At 51.7% G+C, this 27,709-nt stretch overlaps 2 protein-coding genes across 2 annotated transcripts; one reads left to right on the forward strand and one right to left on the reverse strand.

Annotated features, from left to right (window-relative positions):
• Positions 1 to 2,483: 2,483 nt before the first annotated feature.
• Positions 2,484 to 8,643, forward strand: CXCR5 (C-X-C motif chemokine receptor 5). Its single transcript, XM_054395705.1, has 2 exons — positions 2,484 to 2,522; positions 7,567 to 8,643. Exons 1-2 carry the CDS (start codon positions 2,484 to 2,486, stop codon positions 8,641 to 8,643), a joined length of 1,116 nt encoding a protein of 371 aa, XP_054251680.1.
• An 8,116-nt stretch (positions 8,644 to 16,759) lies between these two features.
• On the reverse strand, positions 16,760 to 27,083 carry BCL9L (BCL9 like). Its single transcript, XM_054395660.1, has 7 exons — positions 26,768 to 27,083; positions 24,991 to 25,113; positions 23,380 to 23,590; positions 22,636 to 22,720; positions 19,873 to 22,246; positions 19,172 to 19,432; positions 16,760 to 17,919 (listed from the first exon to the last, which is right to left on the reverse strand). Exons 1-7 carry the CDS (start codon positions 27,066 to 27,068, stop codon positions 16,760 to 16,762), a joined length of 4,515 nt encoding a protein of 1,504 aa, XP_054251635.1. The 5' UTR covers positions 27,069 to 27,083.
• Positions 27,084 to 27,709: the final 626 nt, after the last annotated feature.

Consider the following 27,709-nt stretch of genomic DNA (forward strand, 5'->3'; position numbering starts at 1 on the left):
CCTTAAAATGCTGACAATTCCAAACCCAGTTTGAAAGCAATTTTTTTTCTCAAACATGTTTCCAAAATGGGCACAAAAACCCCAAGAAAACCTCTCTGTTAGCCCTCACATTGCCACGTTCCCCTAGTTCCTCGCATCTAGGGCCATCTCTAGACCATTACTTATCCCTACCCTCAACAACCACACACACATGGGGTCAGCACCACGACATGCAGGGTGCACACGCCTGCCCTTCATGCCATGAGAGGTCTGCAGCTCACTGTGGCAGGAAGACTATTCCTTGCTCTGGCAGCCACAGCAGAGTCATCTCTATCAGGTCTGTCAACCCTTCTGGTGTAGTAACTTTCCATGTTCCTGCCTGATCAGCACAGTCTTATTCTTAATTTGTTTCTTTTGTTTGGTCTCAGACTACTTGCTGCTCTTCTCTGGGGCTGCTGCTGCTGTCCTGAACTTCTATCCCCTGGGGCAGAAGAGTTGTCCCCAGCACAGAGCTCCCTGTCAGTCTCTCTCCCACCTGATGTGTTCCTCTTTCTTTTAAAAACTTGTTTCTTGCACAGCAAAAGAAGACACCTCAAAAGACAGGTGTTGCACCTTCGAGTGCCAGAGGAGTAGAAAAGCTGTCTCACCTATTTCTTGTCGTGCCAGCTTGTTGACCAAAGGGCACAACAATTACAGCTGAGGAAGCTTCAGCGCCCCCATTCCTACACACTGGGCATGACCTTGGTTCTCCAGCACCTGCTGCTCTGCTCCTGCTGCACAGGGACCAGTGGTTCATCTCAACTCTTTGCAGGGCTAAGCAAAATGCTTCCCAATGAGATGTACAGGAAATAGGGTACTCTAACCTTAAAATAACAAATTACAACAGAAATTAACAGATCAGTAAATGTAACTAACATCTGCAGGGAGCACATGCTTTGCAAAGCTTTAGTTATGGTAACAGCAAATAAGACAAACAGAAAAACATTAGAGGTGAGAAGATTCAGGAGCCAGAAGCAATCTGGCTTTTTTTCTCAAGCAGAGCTCAGAAAGTCAGTGCAGTGTCAAACGGGTCAGCAGATCTCGTTGCTAGTCGTGGTTAGACAGAACAGAGTAACAACACACAGAAGCAGTGCATTTCATCATCCTTATGTACAGCTCAGTAACATCATCAGAATGCTTTCTTCTACAAGATAATTAAACATTATATTCCTGACAAAACAAGAATGGTTCTCCAGTGAGAATGTGTGCATGTGGCAGAAAACTAGAGTTCAGGCAGGCATTCCCGCGGACAGCACCAAAACCCACAAACATTAATTGTTGAATTTTGCAACTATTTTTTTTTCCATATTCAGTTCCTCACCTGCCTGTGAAGTGATATTATTTTTTTCTACATTTCTCCCCATTCGTTCTTCCATGCTCTTGTCTCTATCATCTTTTTCACGTTTCGTGTTACAGACACATGGATTCCCTAGATCATGTCTGTACAGGAGCAGTCATTTCCTCAACATAGTATGTGTTGGCAAGTGAAATTGTTGGTGTATTGCTTTGGAATCAGCTTCCTGAACCCTTGTCATTCCCGTGTCATATCTCATAGGCCAGGCTTACAGACTGGGGGGTGTTCCCAGCATACAGTTCCCTATAGCCACATCCTGCTGACTGTCCCAACGACCATCATCTACAGACTTGCGCTGTCTTACCTTGCATGGTACTTTTGCTTTGCTTCTGGAGTAGTTGGGGCTGGAGGGTCGGCAGTACTTGTTGAAGGTCACAAGCTGTCACAAAGAGCCAGTCCCAGACATGCCCCGCTGTGAGCAGTGGCACTCTCATTGCTAGCCCTTAAAGGAAGTCCTTGATGCTGAGTGCTCCACCCTCAAGTCCTAGCTGAGTGAAAACATCCTCCTTAACCTCTCTGTCTTCCCTGCACAGCGGTACCCCACTAGCCTTTGCCTAGACCTGCAGAATAGCTGCCAAGACCATGCTTTCCTGTGACTTACCCCCTGAGCTAAGTAGTGGGAGAAGCAGCAGAAGACATCAGCAGGTCAATGGAGTTAAAACAGCCAGGAGGACCCCAAAGTAGAGGGAGATAGTCATACAGACCAAACCCATGCATTACATTTCAGAGCTCCAGAAAGAGGCCCCAATTCAGCACAGAGCTTTCCAAAGCCTTTCAGACCATCAGGAATGAAGATGGCCATAGGCAAGAGCCCTGGAGGTTTCCAGGAAACACCCATGGGCATTCTGGATCTTCTCTGGTGCAAACCAAAAGAAATATAGATACTTCAAGATCTACTTTTAAAAATGACATATAGTGCTAAAAAAATATAAAAAGATAAACCTAATCTTTACATCAATAGGTTCATGCATGCCTGAAGCTCATTTGCCTTGCAAATTACTCTCTTGTTACATGCTGGGTCCCTCCCTACTCACTTAAATGATTAACTCCACCCCAAAATAGAACTTTAGCTGAAACTGCTGGAGGAGAGGCAGATTCTGCCCTTGAAACCATGGGGCCTGTCAGCTACTCATCAGAGACCTATGACTTGGTGAGTTGGGCCTGTCTTTGCTTGATAACAGGGCGAACAGGTAGAACTGGGGTGGGCTGAAAGATATGGTTTCTATCTGTCCTTCTCACCCTGCTGTTGGCAGAGGGAGGGCTTGAGCGATTTCTTACACCGGCATGATCAGCCCTCACATCCCTAAGTCTGGACTTCACTGATGCAGGTACTGAAAGCGGCGCTGTGCTTGCAGAGAGCTGACACAATGTGCAGTGCTGCAGCCACTGTGATTAAGGCTGTCAGGTATTCCCTTGTGGACAGCTGCCTAACTACCAGGATCTCATGAGCAAACATCCCGGCAAGCACTGAGTCCGAGCACTGACCCTGCACAGCAACCCAGACCGCAGCTGCTGAAAAAGGGCCAGACGGCTCCCTGGGAGAGCAGGGCTGCTGCAGCCCTGTTCCCTGCTGCCAGCCTGTCCCGGTCAGGGGTCCTTGCTATTCTGCTCTCTGCACAGCCATGGACAGAACGTGGGTGTAAAACACTTGTTCTTAGCCAGCCACCTTTTGCAGTACATCTTTGGTGATATAAATGGCTGTGCACACAGTGTACAAAGCCCTGGCAATTTCATCGAGCAGTTACACGGTAGCAGTGACACTCAAGCAAACTCGGTGCTCTCTCTCTCTGCATGTAGAAGCCCTGGGCATGACCATACATTCTCGTACCCTTGCTTGCCATCACCACGACCAGGCTCCCACGGACTCTGCTGAAAGGGGAATATGCAGAATATTTACAAGAGGGGGATTTTAAAGAGGGGAAGATACATTTCAAGTACTTCTAACAGGGGATTGATGACACTGTGTTCTGCCCCATGTAAGTTCTTTCTCCCCTATGTTAGCAAGTGGAAGATAGCAGCTGCACCTGTTAGAGTACGCTGTGCTATCCAAGGGGAGGTCCAGAGCAGCGCTAACATTAGCCTGGTTTTCAAATGTTGCAGCTTAAAATTTGTTTTTTAATACCGTGGTTCTCTGCAGTAGATCTTAATTTTTGTTTAGTCTCCCTGAAGAGAGAAATGCTGAATTTAACTGTTACCAGTGTTTCTGCCCCTCCTCTGTCCTAGACACCAGGGATGAGAGAGGAGATGGGAGGGGGAGGCAAGCTCTAACGCCTGATTTTTTTTCCAGATTTATCCAATTTAAAAATTCTCTGTGAATGGTGTTGTTCCTTTAGATTTTTTTGCAAAAGGCACTCCTCTGCCTGACCTCTGCCCTAGTTCCGTGGCAGCGCTAACACTTGCTGAGAGGTTATATCCAAACTCAAATCTTTTTCATCTCCTTACTGGTTCATTCCTCCAGCTGAACTCTCCATTGGAAGTCTGTCCCACCACCAGAAAACCAGCAGAGCCTGCAGCATCTCATGTGCTGTAAACAAGCAGCTGCTTGTGGCAAAGCTGTGCCATTTTTTAATGCAGGGGGACTAAGCAGCACTGGGACCTCTCTTCTTTGTATATAATGCTGGAAGACTAAGCAGCACTGGGACCTCTTCTTTGTATACAATTTATTTTCAGAACCTTGGCTTTTACCAGAGATTTTACCTCTGTTGTGAATTAAGTTATAAAGGAGACCCTGTATGAGGGGGGAAACTCAGCTAACTTTGGGACCAAACACTGACAGTCAGGTGCCATAGAAAAGCAGATTGATACTTTCTCTCAGAGGTCTCAGTCAGGAGTTTGTGACACATGTTTCCCACCTCTGTATCCTAGGAGCTTCCCAGGGTTTTCTCCCTCCCTGGAACAAGCCCCAGATCCCTTGCAAGCAATACCACATTTGCTTTGGGGGTGCCATGTGTTGCTTGCAGCAGCAACCTTCCCACAGAGATTTGCAGAAAAGGCTTCAACCGTGGCCTTGTCATAGCAGTGATGCAAACCTAGCCCTAAGTGTTCACCAGACAGGCTGGCTTGACCCACTGAGCAAGTGTGTGAAAGAAAATGAAGAGACCATTTGCATTGAATGGGTCTCATTAATGCCCAGTGGGGCCACCAAGAGCCTGATCTAAACTTTGATACCACATGGGACCACTCATCTCTGTAATCCTGTGGAGAAGCAATATGCCCCATACAATAACCCCAGTTCTCTAGAGCAAGAGAGCTTTGCCTGCTTAATCTTCCTCAGCTGCAGACTAGAATAGCAAAAACAACGAGACAGAAAGACCACTGAGATCTCCACCAGATCCCAGAGCTGCCGCAGGCCGGGTGTCACCATAAAGGGACCTATGACTCAAGAGCTGTAAAGCCATCTGTGCTACAGCAACATGGCATTTCCAGGGGCTTTCTTTTTAACCCGAGTTTCCCTACAGCACCCTGAGAGAGGATGAACAGCAGCTCTGTCAGTAACTTGTGCTGATGTCGGCCATTCCAGGTTTAAGACTTGTGCTTATCTTCACTCCAGTGTGGGCTAGAAGGGAATGACTCACATGGAAAATCCCAAATAGTGCACAAGCTGCTTCTCTTGTGTTTTGATTCATTGGCAGCTGTGGGGAACTGAGAAAAGCAGCTGACACACAGAGACCAGAATAACTCTGAGATGTGGGTTAGAGTGGAAAAGGGATCCCAGAACAAAGATCATACAGGAATGAGATTTCCAGGTGTGCACTTGACTGCTCAGTTACAGAAAAAGATATCACTTTATCACCCACTCCAAATTCTGGCTGCAATTGTATTGCAGGACACTTGTACAAAAGGTCCCCTGCACATACGTGGTTGACTTTTGCCATCTCAGACCAGGCAGCCAACTGCTTCCAGTCCTTGAAATGGGAATCACAGCAGAGTTCCCACAAACCTCAGCTTGTCACATTCAGTACATCTCCTGCAGCTCTGCTTCCTGCCCTTCCTGTCCCAGCCTGGACTCTGACTTTTTCTCCTCTTGCATTTGTCTCCAACTCCTCTGTCCGCTGCCACCCACGCTCGCTGCTCTCCTCAGAGATGTGCATGAGAGGATGCCTCAGACACAGCTCAGCACACGCTTGCCCTGCTTGCGGTGAGTGGCTTACAGTAAGAGCCCTACCTGCCACCTTATCAGCAATCACAGATGGTGTCTGATAGTGGCACTCTGCCTCCACACCTCTGGCTCCAAATGCAAGGTGATGCTGGAAGCTGTTCAGCAGATGCAGCCACTGAACACCACCCAGGCTGTCCATCTGCTGTTGTTAATGGCACCAGCATGGCTCACAGGCAGTGTCCCACATTCTGGCCAGCAAATGCAGCCATTTCCCTTCGCTTCCTTTTTCCCTGTAAAGCTGGAACACGCCAGGCACACTCCAGTGAGCTTCCTGTTCCTACACATGTTCCTGTCAGGGTTTTCAGCATAGTCACTCACATGTCCTGAGCAGCCTGGTTTGGTCTCTGTGACAAATTGCAAAGGGGTTTTGGTTGTTTTTGGCTTGGTTTGTTTGGTTCTTTTTTTGGTGGTTTTATTTGTCTGTTTGGTTCTGTTTGTTTGTTTTTTTGTTTTTTTTTTTTTTTGGCTGGTTGGTTGTGGGCTTTTGGTTTGGGGTTTGGTGGGGGTTTTTTTGTGGGTGTGGGTGTGGGTTTTTTCAGAGAGATTTGATGACTCGGCCCTGGCCAAAGACCTCACAGGTTCCTGTGTGCATTGGTAACTTCTGACACAGGGTACAGGTACAGACTAGACAGGAAATATTTTCAGGCCAGGGAGAAAATAAACTGGAAGGGATTTCTAAAGGGTTTTGTCTTTGGCAGCAATTTCCAGTCTCCAGAATCATGCCCTAAATTGGAACAATATTTGTTCCTTGGAATACAAATATTTCTCACTAAAGGTTTGAAGACCCACGATTAGTTTAGGGCCAGTCATGTGCATTGGAGGTTGTGGGTAGAAAGATGGAGTTCTTTCCCCCAAGGTGACCAGCTTTCACCCATTTGGGAGTGAGTATCGTGGTATCACAGTACAGCAGCAACAGCACTGGATGCAGAGTTGGTGGAGAGCAGGACCATGGCAAAACCAGGAGTAATTTGCTCTTTCTGGCAATAGCCATTGGTAGAGGTCCAGGGAAGAGGGCAGGAGCCAGGCAAGCTTATTCCCAAGGGCTTATTCACCCTCCTACCGTCCACGGCTTGGGGACTGCCCGAGCCAGCTGCCTGCTCCACGTGTTCAGTCATGCACTTCTCCATCAACATGCCTGAGTTCCCCTTGAAGCCATGCAGATGGTTTCCACAGCACAGCCATTCAAGACAAGTGCTGCCCCTGCAAAGTCACTTCTACTCCACAGTCACATGCAGAGGCACCCAGCACATTACCCAGGGAAGGCTGCCTGAGAGAGAAGAAACATATATCACTCTTCTCTGGCTAGGCACAATGGAGGACTCAAGGCTGGTCACAGTTAATTGGCTTAGCAATGCATTGGGGGAAGAAAAAAAAACAAATCAGCTCTAAAACTGTTCAAAGCAGGGCTAGTATTTTTAGATGGGATGTTTGGCTGAGGAGGGAAGGAGCAGCAGGTGCAAACAGCTACAGCTGGCAGTGAAAGGTATGAAAGCAGTGAGCAGAGACTTCCGCTGTGGTTGACATTGAAGTCTTAGCACTGATCTCAAGAGAGGGTGGGGGAGCTCAGGATAACTGCTGCTGAGTTCTTTCCAATTGTCATTAACTTCTCAGCTTGCCACAAGCCTCCTGCTCCACTCTCCCTTTTTTGCTCCTCATCTGCACCTTAGCCAAGGGGCTTTTGTGAATGTCCAGCTTCTGCAAGGTAGCTGAGGGCAGCCAGAACCTGCCCACTGTCTGGGAGGCTCATCCTGAGTGCAATTCCAGCTTCCCAGCACTCGGCTTGCCCACAGTCTTATCCCAAATACTGGCTGCTCACATGACTACAGCAGGCCATGCAGGAATCACATCTGCTGCAGCTCAATCCCTTATCCAGATCATTGATAAAGATCTTGCAGACAGGCAGCACCTAGTCCCAGTGCCGGTGGGCTGCAGGAGATGGGGATGCTCTGCTCCTGGTCTACCAGGTGCAGCTGAGGGACTGGGTTCTCATGTTCAGATTTTCCCTGTCAGTAACCAGATTTTCTCTGTTCCCCAGAGCCAGGTGGAGCTGAGTGGTTACTATGAAGCTGAAAACATCACCCCTTCTTTGGAAGGCTACTTTTGCTTCAACCCAGCTTCATCTGTGGTTGGTAACCAGAGAGACCCCTTCAGAAAGGTCTTCATGCCCCTCATCTATCTGCTGATGTTCATGTTGGGGACTCTGGGCAATGCCCTGGTCTTGATCATTTTACAGAGGTTCAAGCGATCTCGCACTACCACAGAAAACTTCCTTTTCCACCTCACCCTGGCCAACCTGGCGCTGTTGCTCACCTTCCCCTTCAGTGTGGTGGAGAGCTTGGCTGGGTGGGTATTTGGGAAGTTCCTCTGCAAGATCCTCAGTGCTGTTCACAAGATCAATTTCTACTGCAGCAGCATGCTGCTGGGGTGCATCGCAGTGGACCGCTACCTGGCCATCGTTTATGCAATTCACACCTACCGCAAACGCAGAGCTCGCTCCATCCACTTTACCTGTGCTGCTGTCTGGCTCTGCTCACTGCTCTTGACCTTACCTGATCTCATCTTCATGGAAGTCTGGACAGATGACAGCAACCACAGCATTTGCTATTTTCCAGAGGTTGGGATTGATGGCAACAACGCCTGGCTGGCAACCCGCTTCCTCTACCACACTGTGGGCTTCTTTGTGCCCCTGCTGGTCATGTGTCACTGCTACGTGGCCATCGTCCGTGCTCTGTGCCAGTCCCAGCGCCTGCAACGGCAAAAAGCTGTCCGCGTGGCCATCCTGGTCACAGGTGTCTTCCTGCTCTGCTGGAGCCCGTACCACATCATCATCTTCCTGAACACGCTTACCAAACTAGAAGCTTTCTCCAAGAACTGTCTCCTGGAAGACCATCTGGATACAGCCATCATGGTGACAGAAGCCATCGGCTTCATCCACTGCTGCCTCAACCCCATCCTCTACGCCTTCATTGGAGTCAAGTTCCGTAATGACTTCTTCCGGATCCTGCAAGAGCTTGGCTGTATAAGCCAGGAGACCCTAAACGAGATCCTGGAAGTGACAAGGAAAGGCAGTGGGATTGAGTCTGACAACACCACTTCTATCTCCACTTTCTAGCTAAGAAAGGCTGCCCACAGGGCAGAATGATCCTGGGGCTCGCCTCCCCAGTGGCACATTTGCTGTGGCCTCAATCCTGTTTCACGAGCATCCCCAGCACTTTCTTCACTCCTCAGGAAACTGAGGTCTGATAGCCACTGAACTCTCAAATCCCACCAGATACCCTCTCTGGCTCCTGCTGGTTCTCATACCTGTAGAAATCCACCTGGCAGCTGTTGGTGAACACATGCTGTTCAGTGGTCACTCTCATGCAGCCAGATGAACCTAAGTAGGTTAAACCTGATGTTTCCACCTCTCCCTTGAAAGACTGACTGTAGGCATCCTGTGCACAGAACCAGGAATGAGAATGGAGTGCCAGGGACAAGGAAAAAAGTGCAGCTAAGTAAACGAGAACAGGGGACAAAAGCCAAGCAGGTCGCCATATCAGCAGCTCAGGTTGGTAGACATGCCCAGAGGAAGTAGTGGGACTCATTTGCTGCAGCATTAGGAACAGGAGATGCTGGTAGGACTAGTGGGGAATGCAGAGCTCACAGCAATTGTGGGCAACACAATGCTGAATGGCCTCTGGCTGCACTATTGCTCCTGCTGCTGCTCCTGTGACATCTCCCCAGCCAGCCACAGCATGTTGATCCTCCCACCACAGCTCATGCCAGGAGATCCTGCCATGGACTGAAAGATTTGACCACCAGAAATTCCTTTCATGACACCAGCCACATCCTTTCCTGCTTGTTTGATCTGTTTTAGTGCTGCTAAGAGCTCTAGTGGGTGACTGCTGAACTGAATGCACAACTATGCAAGAGCTTTCATTCAGGGAAGAAAGCTGTCTGCAGAGATGGCTTCTGCCTTGTGACTGAACACAGGGGAGATGAACCACATGACTTTGTGAGGCTGAAGGTGTACGTTTTGTCTTGCAGACAATTACATGGCAATTTGTGGGTTGTGAGAGCAAGGAGACCCACTGCCCCACAGTAACAAGTAGAGCTTGCTTGTGTAATTTGTTTGTTTTTAGCAGGCTTCAGAAGGAACATAGCATTTTGCTTTGCTCTCAGCTTTCTGATATTTTTGTTCCACCTGCACCTATGGGGCTTTAGGGGGTTTAGTGCAACCAGGTTTACACCAAACCACCCTGAGCACTGATCTTGCCCTGAACCATAATTGTCCAGCAGCTGCTCAGATCAGGGCTGTTTGATAACAGTTTTGTCCCAAATGAGAGCAGCAGTTTTCACTGTCATTAATTACCGCAGTGCAAGCTGGCATGCTGGGCAGCCCGGGCAGACTCTGGCAGCCTGCTGCTCCCTCGTACATCTCACAGTGTAATAGTGCAGCACAGACACAGCACTACTGCATTGTGGTTCTCTTGCTAGCTGAGCAGTGCTGTGGCATAAACTGTATGAGAACCACATGTGCCAGCTGTCACACGAGCATGACCCTAATCATGAGCACACTTTAAAATCTGGTCTACCATTTACCTCACTTTTTAAACAAAGACAGAATAACGTTGGTTCTCCTCCTGCAGCAGGAATGTTGTGCTAACTCACTTCAGAAGTTCAACCCACTAATGAAGGGCATATTTGCAGCCAAACCTCACTGTAGCCAAGAGCCCTGCTAAAAAGACCAGTCGTTATGGAAGGGTTCACATTACATCAGTCCAACTCAGGCAGAGATCTCAACAGCTCATTCTCAAATTGTGACTCAGGGAGAAAAGTCTGCAAGCATAAAGCTTTCATACAAAGAGCAGTCCACCGTTTCCTGCAGTGCTGGTTCATTACCTGCAAGTAATGGTGACTGTAGCTGTCCAAGCACATGCGTGCAGCAGAGGAAAAGCAGCTCTCTGTATGTAGCCTGCCCTTTCTATCTCCACAGTTGTGCTGGTGAGCAAACCTATTGCAGACACATTTTAAACTCCTCCCCAGCCCTAACGAGAGCTGTGTTCCTATGTAAAGATGTCACTGAAGAAACAGTCAGAATGTATAATCCTTAGTGTTCACAAAGTAAACAAACTCTGCAGGCAAAATGAGAGTACATAAACCACACGTCTATTATTACTATAGTTTTTAGTACTGGTATGTTGGTAACTTTTAGAAAGTTTTGATGTGAGCTGTAATAAGCAAATAAAATAGCATCTTCTTAAGTGCTTTGCTCATAAGCAGCTGTCTGCAGTCCTGTCACTTCTGCAAAGGAAACGCATCAGAGAACACTAAGTGGTTGATGGCACCTTTCTGACAGATGTTTCTGCTTGCACTTGGAGACCACAGGGCTCATAAGACCACCCAGCTCAGACTTCCTTTCACTAATGCCACAGAAAGCTCCAATGTGCACAGAGTCAGTCCAGCCCTAGATTAGCTCCAGAGCCACCTCCAATGAGGGCAGCATCTCCTTCCCTGGTTTTACAGCCACTAAACCAAGTGGAAAGCCATCTTTGCACACGTTTGGCTTGGCCAGCCCCAAATAAGCTTGGATCCCAGATGGCAGACTTTTTCCCAAGAGCAGACGTTGCTCTTCCTGCAGCTGACTGCAGCTAGCCTGCTGAATGGCAACAAGAACTCAAGAAAAACTCTCCTTCACTGCAGAGGACACAGGGCTTTCCACTCAGGGAAATCCTCCCCATCTTCCCCACGTTTGCATGGCCATCACATGCCTTGGCCCAGAGCAGGCTCCCCTGCTAAGCGTTCCTACTGCCAGAGCCCCCCCAAGACACTGCAGCCCTCAGTCAGACATTTGAGCTGCCCTGTGTAGATCTGCTTGGCACCCAGCCTACTGCTACCAAGTGAGGCAGATGGGCTCTGGCCGCCTTAGGCTGCTGGGAAGGGGGAGTGAGCTTGAAGGCAGCTCCCACAGGGAGTGTGGAGGTGTCATGCAGGCAAGCCATGCCACCACCGTCCACGGCACACACTCCGTGACTCCAGCCTTGGGCTGTGCTCTGCAGACAAGGCTGGAGCAGACAACCCAAAGGAAGTACTGGTCCCCTCCGAATGCAGCCTCAAAGGAGGAACACAAAGACCCCTACAACAACACTCTGCTCCACATTTCCTACAGGGCAATAGAGTCTCCCAGGAGACCGAGCTGGGGTATTTCAGCAGAGCATCCTGCTGCACACAGGCAGTGCTCAGGGGGCCGTGGCGGGCAGTGGAGCGTGCGCCAACAGCCCAGGAACGCATGACCGAATGTGTGCCTGGGAGCGATGCAGAGAAGGGGCTCTCCCCACACCCTCACATCCCTCCTAGCCGCTCTACTACCCTCTGTTCCACTGTGACTTAGTTTCATTTTCCATGTCAAGAAGACAACCTACTTCCTCACCCCAATCTCCCAGAACCAGACAGATGCTCGAGCACTTGTGTCCCTATTGCTGCCTGCCCTGGCTTCCTTATTTTGAGCACAGGTGGCTCTGGACATATGACACCACTGCTACTAAGGCCGGTGAGCTCAGATCCTAGGCAGCATGCCACATGCACCTCCCCGGCTCTGTGCACAGATGGCAGCAAGACCCCTCTCTCTCTCTCTGAGCCCCTAGAACCGGCCTCATGCCCTGTTGCTGTCACAGCAGGCTCCACGTTTACTCTGGCGTGCTGCAAGCACGAAGCAGCTACGGCACACAGGAGCTGTGCCACGAGAGGCCCAGGACAAGGGGGAAACTGTGGGACTCTAGGCACCAACGGACGCCTCGGGTAACGAGTCCCCCTGCTCTAGGTCACCTATTTGCTCTGCAGCCCTGCTCAGGGACTCGAGGTGTCCAGGGCTGCCTTGCCTGGCCACCCACCAGCTCTGCCCACGAGCCTCTACCTACCTAGGCAGACCATCCTGTGCCATGCTCCACGAGGGCAGCTCCCTGGTCCCAGCCCAGCTTCCACTGCCTGCTGCAGGGAGGACACAGCCTCTCAATAGGGGCACACACAACTCTGCACCAAGCACACGTGGCCCACCTCTTCCAAGAAGCCCACAGCCATCTCATGAAGGGCAGGAGCTTCCTTGCAGCAACTGCTTCAAAGTCACAGGAGGTGGGACAAGCAGCTCAGATGGCAAGCCCCTCTCTCTGACCTGCCCCTACCCGGGGGCATGAGTGGCTGGGAGCAGATATGCCAAGAAACAGCCATAGAGGCAAGGACCAGCAGCAGGCAGGAGGGGGTGTGTGCGTGTGTGTATGTCTCTGTTTCATGACTGTTACTTGTTTGCAGTGGCTAAGAAAGATGATCCACTTCAAGCCACAGGATGGGTTAGCAGGGCAAGAGATGGGAAAGAACAGCCAGTACAGCCTGGACCTAGGCAACAAAATCCACAATACAAGAACAAACTGCTGGGTCTCCTTCAGTGCCAACCAAGTGGCCAAGGAAGGCCAGATCATCCACCCTGCACAGACTGCAGCAGGCATTGAACAGCTGGCCCTGCTACAAGAGAGGCTGCCTGAATTTCACAGGGTGAAAACTCCAATTGCAGCTAAGTCTTAGCACACCTTAGGCACAGACAACTTCTGTACCTTTAGAAGAGTTCCTTCCTTCTCAAACTGAGCCTCCCCCTGAGGCGAGGTTTTATAATGGGGCCAGCTGAGTCCCTCTGATCAGCCTCAACCTGCTGCAGATGATGCTGGCTGTGCTCCCAGGGGCTGGGCTGAGGACTGAAGACAGGCACAGGGTCAGGTTTTGAAAGTTGTCTTTTTAATAAAAAGGCACCTATAAAACAGGTCAATACATTACAGGCAGCACAGATACCCAAAAACAAGCCTAAAAATTGTTTCAAATAAAAACCAATAAGATGTCTTCACATATTGTATTTATATATTTATATTTATATATATATTTATATAATGGTACAAAATGACTGGGGAAGTTTCTCCATGGGATGACAGCATAGGTCAGTAACCATTACCTCAAGGTGAAAGCTAATTCTGCTTGAATGATTTATCTGACACACTGAAAGATGCAGCTTCCCAGCGTTCACTTGTTTTGGAGCTGGAAAAACACGGCGAAGTCATGGCTAAAACACAGGCAAACCTTTCACTGCGTTAGGGGGCGTCAGAACACAGAACTCAAGCTGAGAAGCTGAGCAACAAACTACAAAACACGAGACGAGACGCAGCTCATGGCAGTGGGCAATGGGCTGATGGCGAAGCCTGCCCAGGTCTAATGAGGACTGGCTGCTAAGCCTCCAGAGAAGCTGCTGCTATATTGCTGCTCATAGGCATGGTTGGGAGAGGTGCTCAGGGCAGAGGGGTGGCAGGGAGCACTTCTTCCCATTGTTCAGCCATTGCAGTGGTAGGGCTACGTCTGGCTCCAGGGCAGTGGGATTTTGTGGAAAAGCGCTGACTGCTTCTCCAAAGTCCCCAGCTCTGAACTGGCATCAGGATTTCCTTTTCGTGTCCAAGGCTGCCAAGTCAAAAGGCTTTGCTTTGTACTCCTTTGTCACCAAAGAACAGGGCTTCCTCCCTGTGAGCGGGCAGTGCTGACCTCCCCAGCACTGTGCAGTGGAGCACAGCAGCCTGTGGGCTCTGGCTGACACAGGGACAATGGGCTGCTAACCAAAGAGCGAGGACCACAAGCCCCAGGCAGTTTTTCAGTTAGGTTGGGTGAAAGGGGCATCAGGGAAGGTATGGACACATGGAGATCTTGAGCAGGCTAAAACAAGCTGTCTACAGACAAACAAAAAAACATTCCAGACAGAAAATATTATGGCTTCAAATTAATTGATAGTAGCTGGTGGGTGATGAGCAAGCTCTGGGGCTGGCATCAGTATTTGGATGTTTACAAGAAACTACCAGAAGCCAACACCCTGAAGTGCAGCCAAGAGAAGCCACAGCCTTTCAGGTAGGTCAAGCTTAGAGAGAGCTACATCTGTTTGAGCCACATCCTCCCACGTGAAACATGCACTCTGAAAGGTTGGAGGATCCAACCAGCTAACACACCAGGTCACAGCACACTTCATTAGCCTGGGCTGAAGATTATCCTTTTGCTCAAACTGCCAAGACAGGGATGAGCACTTCCAGTGATTGTTGCCATCTTGCTATCTCTCCAAAACGTGTGTGGTACATGACAAAATCAAAAGCAGGAGACCAGGGCAAAATCCTTCCTCAGATCCAGACTCGTGCTTCCCACCAGGACTGCTCACTACTGCCCTTCCTAACTCAACTTTGTGCCTCCATCTTAGAATCACAGAATCATTAAGGTTGGAAAAGACCTTTAAGATCATTAAGTCCAAACATAACAACCACTACACTGGAATTTCAGTACCCACCAGCCTTTCCAAGCAGCCTGCAATATAATAGAAAGCATTGCTGTTCACTTGTTATTTGACTATCTCCCTTCCTGAAAGCCCTCTCCTACCTGCAAGTACCAAGCAGGGAAAGGTGAACTCTGTTACAAGAGAGGTAGTGTGCAAAGTCTGGCTCCAGAGAGATAATCCTCCAACTAGTGCTCCTTTGGCAATCACATGTTGCAAGTTCACTGCTGGATACCCATAGGGTACACCGTGCTGAAACAGACTCCACAGAGGTCCAGAGTGTGTGCAGAAGTGTACCCTGTGTGCCACCCCACAGCCCCCTCTGTGAAAAAATACAGGAAAGCCCATCAGTGCCATGTGCAGGAAGACCTTACAGAGTGAAGGATGGAGCAGGTGGAACACATCCAGAAGAGCTGGAGTTGTTTGACGGGCACACTTCCACTAGCCTAGGAATGAGGGGCTGCAACACATCCTTGGCCTCCTCTGTCCAAACCACAGGATGGCTGCACAGCTGACACCATACAGGACAACAGAGAGAATATTGCACACAGGGACAGGTCTTCAATGGCTGGACCTCTGTTGTGCAGTAGGGAAGGCCTGCTGCCAGTAGCTCAGTGCAAGTTGAACACTGACTGTGAAACTCTGAAGGAGGCCTAACAAAGCATGAGGAAAACCAGGGAGAGCATTCAAGGGCAGAGGCAGAGGGGGCACAGCACAGCAGCTGAGGGTGATGGTTCAGGAAGGCTACAGAAGAGCAGGGTTCCCAGCTCACCTCTCCTGGAAGCACAAGAATGCATCACCTCACTCGTCTCAGAGCCCATCTTGTTCCTACATACCACACGACCCTGCCTGTAAGGAACACAGCCTAAAAGGAAGAGAAGGGACTGGAGGGGGCAGAGCTGGTCAAGACCTTCAGATACAGCACATCTGCAAAGCCTAGGTCCTCGCTGCTGCTCCAGCCAAAGGGCTGGCATCCTCCCCATCCCAGAGATGGCAGCTTTGCCACAGAGCAGTGAGAGCTGTATCCTGTGAAGCTGTAGCCTCTGCTGCACTGGATGAGGACCGACAGCTTCAGTAGTGCTTCATGGGGCCATAGCTCTGACCTCCTGGGCAGTCCTCAGTGGTTGGTTGTGTACTCAGCACAGCCTCCACAGGGGCCCAAGATCTGCGTGAAGCAACACAGCCTGCACATGCAAACCACTCAGACACAGGAGCAACACAGCTCTGACAGTCACTCCACAGTGGGATCTCTCAGTGCCCTGTGCACCCTGGGGGATCCTCCTGCCTCCCCCGATGCAAGCTTTCAATCCTTGTACACTGTTGCCTTTAGCATGTTTTTTTGTTTCTGTTTTTTTTTTCGTTAAAAAAGCATGGTTTGAGGCTTCTATTAAAACACAGAAATACAGAACAATTAAAAAAAACCAGCACAAGTTTTTGCCTTTCCCAGCGACCTATTTACAGCTAGTTCCAAAAACCCTCTTACACATTTCGGTTACTTAAGAATAATTAAAAAAAATATTAAAAAAAAGGGGGGAGGGGGGGAGGCGGGGAGAAAGAGAGAGAGGGAAAAAAGGGAAAGAAAAACACTTCACAGAGGAAAATCACAAATGAAAACTTTACAAACTGCCACAGAGTTTGGAGGTCCCTGGTCACCACACAGGGTTCAAAGTAACAGCCCCACTCCCAGCCCCTCTACCCTCCCCTTCCCCAAAAAAGAAAGCAGAAAGAAACCCAATTCACATCAAGTTTACTGCACATCTGGTTTTTTGTGTAGAGGTGAATCCCATATGAAAAGCATCCCATGTGGTGTCCTTCACCCGCATTGGCCCCCAACCCTCCCCCAAAAAAATGTTTAAAAACATTTGTACAGGCAGCCCTGTTCGCTCCCACCCCTGAGCACCAGCTGGGGTCAGAAGGGCAGGTTCGCCATGTTCCCAGGCCCAGGGATGTAACTCATCTGGCTGTCCAGGGAGACACTCCTCTGCCTCATCTGGTGTGTGACCATGAGGTTCTGCTGAGGCGGGGGGCCCATGAGAGAGCCCTGAGGTGACATCATGTGTCCTGTCTGTGCATACATCTCCCCTGACACAGACATGCTCCTCTGCTTGGCCTGCATCAGCATGAAATTCTGCTGAGCCATCAGGCTCTGCTGCGGAGACATCATACCCTGGTGCATGCTGTTGCCCATCATGCCTTGCTGGGGCGGTATGCCTGTCCTGCCCAGCATGGGCACTTGTCCAGGATGGCACATAGGCATACTGAGTCCCCTCTGCACACTCTGCTGCCCAGGGAGGCTGGGGGCATTCATACCTGGCCGCACCGGGGGCTGGTCAGCCATCATGTTCTGCAGGTTCATGAGGTGGAGGTTGGAAGGCTGTGATTTGGGTGCTTGGTTGTCACTCTTGGGGAAATACTGCAAGGTGCTGCTTGGCTTCTCTGAAGGGATGATCCTGGACAGGTCGAACTCAGGGATGCCTGTGGGTGTGGGGCGGATGACCTCGCTGAGCTCAGGATCGTTCAGCACTGATGCCACCCCTGGAAGCACAGGTGGGTAGGGCTCACTGATCCGAGGCGGGATGTTCTTGCCCATCATGTGCTGCTGAGGGGGCATCTGGCCAGGCTGCTGGGAGGGAAGGTCCTCAGGTGGCAAGGGCATCCCTGGCGGGTAATGCTGCTGCATGCCAGGGCCACCTCCCCCACCAGGGACTATGGGTATGCCTCCAGCGGGAGATGGCATGGTGTTGTGAGGCTGCTGCATGCGGGGGAACACCAACTGGTTGGAAGGAATCATCTGTGAGCTGTTGGGCACAGGGCCACACTGCTGGTTCAAGCCGTCCTGGGGCCCTGGGGGCAGCATCATGGGGTTCTGGGAGGGCACACCTGCCCCTGGCACACTCGGGTGCATAGGAATGTTGGAGCCCAGAGGGTTTGGGGAGGACATCATGGAAGTGGGGGGTGGTTCATGGGAGAGGGGTTGCTGACCAGGCAGGTTCATTCCCATGGGGCTCTGAGAGGACCCTGGCCTCACAGAGTTCAAGTGCAGTTGATTCGGCTGATTCCCTGCCACACCTAAGGTGAAGAAAAAGAGAGAAGAGTTAACCCTCCCACAGACCTTTCCGGGCTGCGAAACCCACACCCTGGAAACCTGCTGAGCTCTCCTGCTCAGAAAACCTTGAGCATGGAGTGTGATGCTCAGTAAGCAGTCGCAAGATGGGCTTGCAAAGCACCAACATCAGGAAAAAACTCTCCCAGACTCCAACCCCCCAAGCCCGCAAGCAGCAGAGAGCTATTCCAGCTTCATCCAGTCCCATGCTGGATTTAGTGCTCCTTATGGCCCACTTATTTGAGAGCCCCATTTGGCTCTCCACAGTGGAAGAGTCCTACAATGTGATCTTGACAGGGTCTGGAAGGCACCAAGCAGAGACCCTTCACCACTGCCTGGTCAGCCACCTGGCAAGCTCCTCTGACCACAGAACCTTGGGCAGCAAGAAGGCAAAAAGCAAAAGAGTCAGAAACCTGACAGGTGCTGTCTGGGAGGGAGGACTGCTCATCGGTATAGCAGAGCCATCAGTAGCTGTAGAGGGCTTTGGGTTAGGGGCAGACAACACGCTTGCATGCCTGAGCTCAACCCACATGACTTCTCAGTAGTGAAAGGGTCAAAAAGTTGATTTTTCATTTCAAAAACTGCCAAAAATATTTCACAGACAGCTTTACAGCACAGCATGCTGGAATTCCCCTTCGCCAAGTGACAAAAGACACTTATTTGCCTATCTGTCCCCAGCAGTGCCACCAGCTAGCGGAGCGTAGCTGGCTGTCACCTACTGAAATCCAAACCATGTTATGACATCACCTTGCCCGTGCAGGCACCTTGGCTCCACTTGAAATACCACTCCCCCAAACCCTGTTCTGAGCACCCTGATCTTGCTGCACAAGAACACAAGGGCTCCAAGCAGCAAGCAGACCTCTGCCTCTAAATCCTGGGCCTGAGACAACGCTAAGAACTATGAAAATTCTGGGCCAATGTGTCCACTCAGAGTAAAGGTAGATCTGAGAACTTCCAGTGCTTGTGGAAGAAGGGAGCCTCAAGGCCAGGCTGGCTCACATCCTTCCAGACAGCATACCCAAGGCAAAATCTGATGGGCAGCCCAGGCACAGGGCAGAAAAGTGAGCAGACTGTTACAACAGGGCAGATATAAGCTGTTGGACATGGAAGTCCGTGGAAGGACACAGCTTCTGGTGCCTCCCCCATGTGGTGTCTCAGGCCTGTGGACAGCTCTGAGACAGTCTGACTCCTTGCAAGGCCAGCCCGAGAAGTACACACCTGACATGCTTCCAGGAGGAAGCAGAGGCCTGTCCGGCAGCAGCTCATCATCAGAAGTGGCAATGGTTTTGATGGCATTGTGGTAAAGCGGTGTGGAGCTGGGCATAGCATACTTGGACATCTGGGACATCATCAGTGAGAGGGGATTCTGGGAGGGCGATGGATCGGGAGAGGAAGTAAAAGGCATGCTGGGATTCATGGTGCTAGAGGTGTTACTGGCTGGCGCAGAGGAGCTGCTCCGAGGCCCAGAGGAGAGAGAACCTGCAAGCAAGACAGAGACCAGTTTAGCACCACCTGCACACCACAGCTTGCTCCCATCAGACAGTGACCTTGTCCCCTACTCCTGAGGGCAGTGACTAGAGGACACTGCAAACTGCAGAACTAGCACAACCCAACATCATTCAGACTCTGAGGACACTCTCACCAAGACCCCTACTCCCTGACTGCCCAGCACAGGCACATCTTTTGTTGCCTGTATCACAGAGCCTGAGCTGGGGCTGAAGTAAAAGCTGCTCTGTTCACCTTCCACCTACCTGAAAAGGAAACCTGGGAAAAAAGTAACACTTGCTGCATGAGACATAAGGGCATGCACAGGAGCAAATGTCTCCCCGCTCCTGTGAGAGCAGGTGGGCTGCAGAGAAACCATGTCCACATGCTCACCCAAACCAAGCACATGCTCTCACACAAGGTACCTGGCGTACCCTGATCCAGTCCTCCCATGGAAGTAGAGGAGTTCATGCTGAGAGTCTGCTTGCTCTGGTTGACTCCTGGGCTGGACATGGTAGCTTTGGGAGATGGCACCCAACCAGGGGAAGGAACAGCCATAGAAGGGGACTTCAGGCGGCTTGGTGAGCCAGTTGGAGACCGGACATTCAGCGAGGAGCTCATCACCTGGGGGGACTTGAGGGGTCCAGACTGGTTTGAAGGTGGCATGCTGACCATCTGTGAGGGAGTCTGTGGGGACTTGAGGTTGGCAGAGGGAGAGGTGACCAGTGGTGAGTGCACCTGACTGAGGGTGGGAGACTTGAGGTGACCCATGCTGGGGGAGTTCATCTGGCTGATGTTGATGGTGAGATCAGAGGGCCGGCGACCCAGCCCCCGGGAAGGTGCTGGGTGCATGTTGGCCTGCGTGGGAGTAGGATTGGAGGCTGGAGGCAGAGGGATGTGGCTGAGCCTGGTGGTGCCACTGATGCTCCCAACAGGCATGGTGGTCTGCTCAGGGCTGAACATGTCTGAGCCACTACTCATCTCCTGGGGCATGCTGGGATACGGCCCTTGCCCACTTGAGAAGCCTTGCTGTCCTTGGTTGGGGAACTGGGAGGGAATCATCATTTTCTGGGGTCCCCCCAGCATTGCATTGCCATTGCCATTCTGAGCCCTTGCCCTGGCCAGCTCCTCAGGGCTCATGCCTTGGTGGGCCATCATATCAGGGCCCCTCATCTTCTGTGACATCATCATCTGCTGCTGTGGGGTCATCTGGACATTAAGGTTCATGTTCATGTTCATGTTGACATTCATATTCATGTTGAGGTTGCCAGGGCCCATGGGTGCATCCATGTCCCGAAGACCTGACTGACTCATAGAGGGGCTCAGCATTCCCCGAGTGCCTGCAAAGTCCATTCCCAGTGGGGCACTGCTCAGACTGTCGCTTGTTATCTGCCCAGCAAACATGGATGGGTCCATCTGCCTGTGAGCCTGTATCATCCTCTCCATTTCCATGCCCTGGTTTATGGAGTTGCTGGACATCCCCATGGGCCTCTGCATTGCCACCGGGCGTTTCTCCATCAGCTGATGCCGCAGGATCTCCTCCCTGGCACGGGGATTCATGAACCTTTCTGGGTCCCCTTGCCCTGATGGGTAGGGCAAGGTGCCTTGTGGAAAGTTCCCAGGGCCTCCTATAGGAGGCATATCATCACTCCATCCCATGCTGGGCCTGACTGGCCTCTGCATGGCATTCATGGGCCCAAGAGCATCCAAGGACATGTTCTGCATGGGCCCTCCAAAGCCAGAGACTCTCTGCATTTGATTCCCAGGGAAACGCGGCCCTGGGAAGGGTGGCCCTCCACGCAGCTGCATAGGGTCTTGAACATCTATGGGTCCTCGCAGCTGGTTGCCCATCCCTGGTGGCCACTGCTCTCCAGGCTTGCTGTGGTACGGTGGCGGGGGCCCACGCATCATCATGCTTCCCATTGACTGTGGGATCATGATCTCCTGCATGGGCCGTCCATGGATGCTGATCTGCTCCTCTTTCCGTCGCTTTTCCTCATAGTACTCTTCCTGCAGCTTCCTCCAGGCCACTTGCTCTGGTGTCAGGCTGTCCTGGTTCAGCCGCTGCATCATCATGTTCATCTGCTGCCCCATGTCGGCACCTGGGTGGTGGGGCACGTCATGTTCCAGGCTGGGCCCACCAAGGCTCTGGGTCTGGGAGATCATGGACTGCAGAGGCTCTTCGTACTTCTTCATGCTGGGAGGGGGCACAGGGGGCTGGGCAGGCACAGCCTGTGGCTGAGGGGCAGTTGCACCCTCTCCCACGTTCTGGCTGGACTTCATGAAGGACTCAGCCTCCCCGCTGCGCAGCAGCAGACGCTCAATGTCCCGCAGGGTCTGCAAAGAGCGCTCCCGGTGCTCCAGCTGCTCCTTCGAGAGCCCTTCAGAGTTCATGAGGTTCCTGGGGCCCAGGCCCGCCTGCCCGTTCCCTGGCATCCCTGGGCCTGGGCCCTCCCCAAGGAGGCTGGAGCTGGATGTGGTAGAGGAGTCCACTTGCCCAGGCTGCATGGTGTTGGCAGATGCAGTGGGCGTATTTGGGTGGTTGCTTCCAGGCTGGTTGCTGTTGTTGTTCCCCAAAGAGTTGGGAGTCAGATCTCTCTGGACATCTTCACTTGTCCCTTCCTGGGGGATGCTGCTGGGTGCAGGCAAAGATGTTTGACTGATAGGCTGAGGTGGGGGTGGAGGCTGCGGTGGAGGAGGCTGCGGCTGACCTGCTTGAGATGCCGGTAGCTGGGACTGTGGAGTGTTGGCAGCAGGAGGGTTAATTGGAAGTGGCTCAGCAACCCCCAGCACTTTAGGAGCTGGTGCCTTGCAGAAAAAAGAGAAATAAAGTTGAGCAGGAAAAAGTTTGAGCAGGGATCCCCTGCCTGCACCCTGCAGGAGACCTCTCCTGAAGCAGTTTGCTTTCATTCCCTGTAGGGAAGACACAGGCCCTGGTTAACATGCAATCAGGTACTTTGCCCACACAGCTGCCAGGCCACAGGCCCATGCCCCATTCCAAATTTTTCACGTCTGACAGCAGCAAGGATTCACTCCAAAGAGGCTCCATGCCAAAGCAGCTTCCCATGCCACTGAAAAGGCATCCTCACAACCCCTTTCTCCACATCTGAGCAGGGAGCTGGGGGAGAACAGCCACGTTGGAAGGGAAGGCTCAACAGCATGTGCCAACAAGAGCCTTTGGTTCATAGCTGGTATACCTGGTCTAGCTTTGCCCGTGGGACATTCTGCTGATGGTAGGCCAGAATGGAGTCAGCTCGGCCCTGAAGGACAGCTTCTGCAGCTCTGGGGAGAGAGCACAAGCTGCTTGAGAAAAGGTATTGTGCCCCATCCCACCCATCTCAGGCCCTAGGTGCCACCTCCACTCTTCTATCCTGTAGGAAGAGGGAAGTCTCTGGAGATCACCAAGAAGGGGAGACATTCTCAGAATCCTCCCACCTGTCCCAGTGAGATCCTCCGACTAACGCCCAGGGATTTCCCTCTTCCCATGTGCTGCAATGGGCACTTGGCTCTGCCTTGTGCCTTCTGCCCCATGGTGGCTGTCACAAACATGCTCTGAAATCTACCACAACAAACCTGTGGTATAGCAGAGCTCTAAAACTAAACAGCCTTCCTAAGGCTCCATGGCTGAGACAGCACAGAGCAAAAGGGACAAACCGAGCAGAGCACATTAGGGCACTCCCCGTTACACCCAGCCCCTCAGACACTTCTGAATCAGACCACACCAAAGCAGTCCATGCGGGGTGCTGACCAGATGTACTTCACAGTGTGTGTGTCAGAAGGCAGCGCTGGGCAGCACTGGGAGGGAGTGCACACTGAAGACAAAGTTTGCCCATCAGCAGTAGCTGCCAGCAAACTTCCTGAACTCCAGGGAGACCCAACTCTGCAGCCAAAGAGACACTTGTTTATCCTACAGCAGCAGAGGGACAGGGTTTACTGCTTACGTGTTAGCAAGGTGCGTTGTAAAGACATAAACGAACTGTGAGGGCTGCTTTCCTGTCCCACTGCCTCCGCCTCCTGCAGCGTCTGAGCGCAAGCCGGGGGCAGCACCATGGGGAACGCTGGAAGTGCTGGTCTCAGTCAGGTTCGGCAGCGGGTTGGACCCTGGGCCAAGCTGTGGGGCCGTGGACATCGCAGGATCTGGTACATTACAATCTGCGGGAGCATAGGGACAAGCTGCTGAGCCCAGGGCAGAGGAGACCCACAGGCATGTGGCAGGGACCCGCGGGGCAGCATGGCCGGGCATGGCTCCGGGGTGGAGGAAGCACCGCCACCCGCGAGGGGCAGCAGCAGGGGGAGGCACCCTCCCGTCCGTCCCCGCCGTGTCTGTTCCAGGGGCCACTGCTGTCCTCCTGTCCCTGCCCCTGGGACAGACACTCCGGGAGCGGGACAAGCGAGGGTGCTGTCCACTGGAGTGGCGGGTATTAGTTTTCAGCTATGTTGTTACATACTATTCCTAATTAATATTAATAAGCATTACACAATTACCGTGAGCATGCAGTACCTCCCTCCTGCCAAGCCACACACAACCCACAGGCCCCACCAAAGCAGGCTCTCCTGCTCTCCTCCCAGCAGCCCCTTACCACAGACGTTCCAGTGGACCTAATCAACACCAGCAGCAGCAGCACAGGAAGAGGAGACATCACCAGAAAGCTGGCATGGGACGCACAAACTGCCACACCTGGCCCCTGGACAGTCCCACCTTGACCTGCTCTAATTAGGTGGATCTCAGAGCAGGATGAGATGGTGAGGTGGCACTATCCCTTCCCAAAAAGGGATGGGGACTGTGGATAGAAGCACAAGGGAACACCCTGGAGGGAACAGCTACAGCACACCAGCAGGCACAAAGGCCGCCTGGTACTCGGTTTTATATGCTTCCATGTTCTCCATCAGCTGCAGCCCTTGGGCCCCATGGGACCATGCCCTGTCCTCTCAGATGTTCTCTCCATTACAATTTGAAACTGAATTCTAGATACTAAAAAGTCAAAGAGTTTTGATGCTTTTGGAAAACAAGATGAGAGATACAATTTGTCACCCCAAGCCAGCTAAGCCCTGCCTGGACCACTCTCAAGAGCCTGAGAACCTCTGTAGACTCAGCTGCCTTTAAAGTACAGCCACAGAGAATCAAGTGGATGGCCTGGAATGGACTCAGACGCTGCAACAAGGGCAGTGTGTGTCCCATGAACAGGACAGGTGTGCTTCACCAGAGTTACAGCAGGCATTCTTCACCAGAGTTACAGCAGGCATTCTTCCAAGATGGCAATTCTGCTGCTAATGTGGCCAGAGCAACATACAGCAGGGACATTCATCCTCAACAGCTTCTCCTCCAGCATCTTGGTAGCATCTCCACAAAACAGGTCCTATGCCTCACTGCATGGCTGCAAACAATCTCACAGCACAACCACCATGACGGCAAGGGCCCACCACGCCACATGCCCAGCTGAGGCAGCACACAGAGGCAAAGCTGCAGGTGCCAATGCCATCTGCCCTGCTGTGCAACAGGAAGGACCTGGCTGGATTCAAACTTCTCAGCCAGTAAGGAGATAGACACTCACTGTGTGCACTGCTGATGGGCTTGTCGTCCTCCTCGCTGTCTGGTCCAGAGCACCACTCGTCCCCACTGTATGGCTGCTTCCTTTCCAGCACGCACCGCCGCTTGCTACGGGGAGCCACCTCACCTGCAAAGGGAAAGAGCCATCACAGGAACTGAAGAGACCTGGCAGGGGCTGGGAAGGCTGGAGCCCAGCCTGGCTTTGTTCTGCACACTGGCACTGCCAACCTGGATGCGTTGCCCTACAGTGACATCTGCCTGGCCCTGGTGAAGACCCTGAAGCATCTGCTCAGTCTTGGCTCCTTGTCTTTGCAGTCAGACACAGTGAGATTCCTCTGTGAGAGCTAGTAGTTCAGAATGGGATGTATCTCCTACTGTCTGAAGGGAGTCTCCAAACATGGGGCATGTCCCACTGCTGTTCCAAACCAGAGAGATTTGGGCATTAATCCTGAACTTAAGGGGTCTTCGATTTAGCCATTAAAGCCTGAAAATGCAATGGGAAGACACATTCACATCCTCTGTAGGAACAAGAGGCAGACTGCCCTTTGCAGACATCCATTAGGCAGGGGTCTTTATGCCCTCTGTGAACTCAGATTCTCCCTCTGCAAACTCAGATTCTCCCTATGCCTCTGTTTCTCAGACGGGGTTGATGCAGCTCGAAGAGGAAGTGGCTTGGGAAAAGGAATCAGGCATGGGATGGATAACTTTCACACTTGTGCTTTAACACAACACTGCCTGGTCTCCTTTTTTTACATCCTCTCCTGGCTGCCAGTCATATTCACATGATCTATCAGTGCAGTATATTGGGGCATTCCTTACCAAGCCATTTTAATAATTTTCTCATGGAAGTCTGGGCTACAAGACAGTGTTGGGATAATGACCAGTGGCATACAGTAACCCCCCAAAGCAATGGGGAGAAAGCTTGCCTAGTTGCAGAAGGTCTGTTCAGGTACATTCTACTTTCTTCCAAGGCATTGCTCCAGCCTAATCCAGAGGCAACACAGTTTTGGCTGTGAAACCAAATGGTATGGGGCAGAGCCAGAAGAACAGCTCTGTGTTTGGGGACCAGGTGTGAGTGTGGGTTGGGACACCACAAGGATTTCTTCTCTGAAAAAAAAACACCTGCAAGATGCTCAAGCATCCCATGCAGCCATTAAGCACAGAATTCAGTGGAACACAAGAGACTACAGGGAAGTCTGGTGAGGAGAGGAAAGCCAGAAGGTTTGAAAGCACTGATTCATCCCTTTTCCAGAAGCCACATGCTGCAGTGCAGGAGTTATCCATTGCTGACGAAATCACAGAACTGTTCAGACAGCGACCCTCAGAGCACCTCCTTGCTAGCCACAACCAAGTCATCGGGCAGCTGCAAGAACACCACAAAGGTAGCCCTTTGCCAACAGCAAGGAGAAAAAAAACCAACTCAACTCTGTCTCAAATTGAAAGTTGAATGCTGCAAAGCAGGGGTGTTTGGTGCAGTTTCAGTGAGCCATGCTCTTGCTTAGCTGGCCACAGCAGCCCACGAAACCCAGCGTCCTAGATTCTCAGTGTAACAAACAGTTCAGGGAATGAAATGTAAAGATAATGCTCAGCCACTCTGGTCCCAAAATTGCAGATGTAACAAGTAGTGATGCAAAGATGCATAGGCAGCCAGGACGAGTCCAGACGGAAAACAAAGAACAGATATCCATGATGCTCACAGCTGCTCCCATTCCAGGTCCTGCCAGGAAGCTTGGAGCAACTGCAAGGAGGACGTGTGAAGGCAAAGTTTAGGGGAGTATTACCTTTAGACTCTGTGTCCTGTGAAGGGGTGCTGGTTTCTCGCTGTTCTCCCGAGTCCACCGAGATGCTTCGTTCCCGTTTCACCTTGCCCTTCAAAGAATTGAAGTTTGGGACAGCGTTCTGGCTGGTTTTCAGTCCAGAGTTGCCCGGAGAGATCTGACTGGCCTTGCTGCCATGGCTGCCCACGCCTACACCCTTAGAGCCCAGGCTGCAGGTGGGTGCTTGGCTTACGTTGTGGTGCTGGGCCGGGGCACCGCTGCTGCCTGCCTTGCCATGGCTGGGCAGTTTGTTGTCAGGGTGCATTGGATTGGCTAAAGCTTCCTGCAGCGCCAGTGGAGGGAGCTCCCAGGTGCTTCGATCAGAAACCTGCAAAAGAGGGCAGCAAGTGAGCAGGGTACCCTTCACGTGGGCAGAAGTTCCAGGGCGACAGCCCCAGGCCAGGGCACTGGGACTGCTGCAGGTTGTGGGGCCAGACAAGCTTGTGGCAAGGCCTAGAGCTGCTTGTGCCAGGAATTAGTCTTGGTCCCTTCAAACAAAGGACCCTGCTCTGCAGTTAACTTCATGCAGACACATAGCAAACTCCCACCTAGCCACGGCAGGCCTGCCACAGGCACGGTTACAAGAGCCTCTATTCTAAGGCCAATATGAGAAAGGGGTGCTCCCAGCCAGCCTGGCCCTTTGGTAAGTGAAAGGATCCTTAGAGCTATTTTGCACACTGTTCTCACAGCTCTGACAGCTTTGTGACCCTGGACAGAAATTTGATGCCCTGCTGGTTTCAGGGACCCTTCTGCTGCTAAAGAAGTTTCCTCTGCTCTGCAAAACACACAGGAAACAACTGAACAGACAGAAAATGGTCTTGATGCAGGCCTATACAAAGAAAGCTGGGATGGGGCAAGGGAGGACTAAGAAGGTCCAGGCAGCTGAGAAGGTGCCAGCAATGGATT

The sequence above is a fragment of the Indicator indicator genome, chromosome 34 (genome assembly GCF_027791375.1).
Source record: "Indicator indicator isolate 239-I01 chromosome 34, UM_Iind_1.1, whole genome shotgun sequence".
Classification (NCBI taxonomy): domain Eukaryota; kingdom Metazoa; phylum Chordata; class Aves; order Piciformes; family Indicatoridae; genus Indicator; species Indicator indicator.

Coding starts and splice junctions, on each gene's coding strand:
- CXCR5 (XM_054395705.1), top strand. CDS start 2,484: ATGGGGCCTGTCAGCTACTCATCAGAGACCTATGACTTG. Junction 2,523..7,566: donor CATCAGAGACCTATGACTTG/GTGAGTTGGGCC, acceptor TCTGTTCCCCAG/AGCCAGGTGGAGCTGAGTGG.
- BCL9L (XM_054395660.1), bottom strand. CDS start 27,068: ATGCACCCTGACAACAAACTGCCCAGCCATGGCAAGGCAGGCAGCAGC. Junction 22,247..22,635: donor CACGGGCAAAGCTAGACCAG/GTATACCAGCTA, acceptor TTTTTCTGCAAG/GCACCAGCTCCTAAAGTGCT. Junction 17,920..19,171: donor TCCTCCTGGAAGCATGTCAG/GTGTGTACTTCT, acceptor TCTTCACCTTAG/GTGTGGCAGGGAATCAGCCG.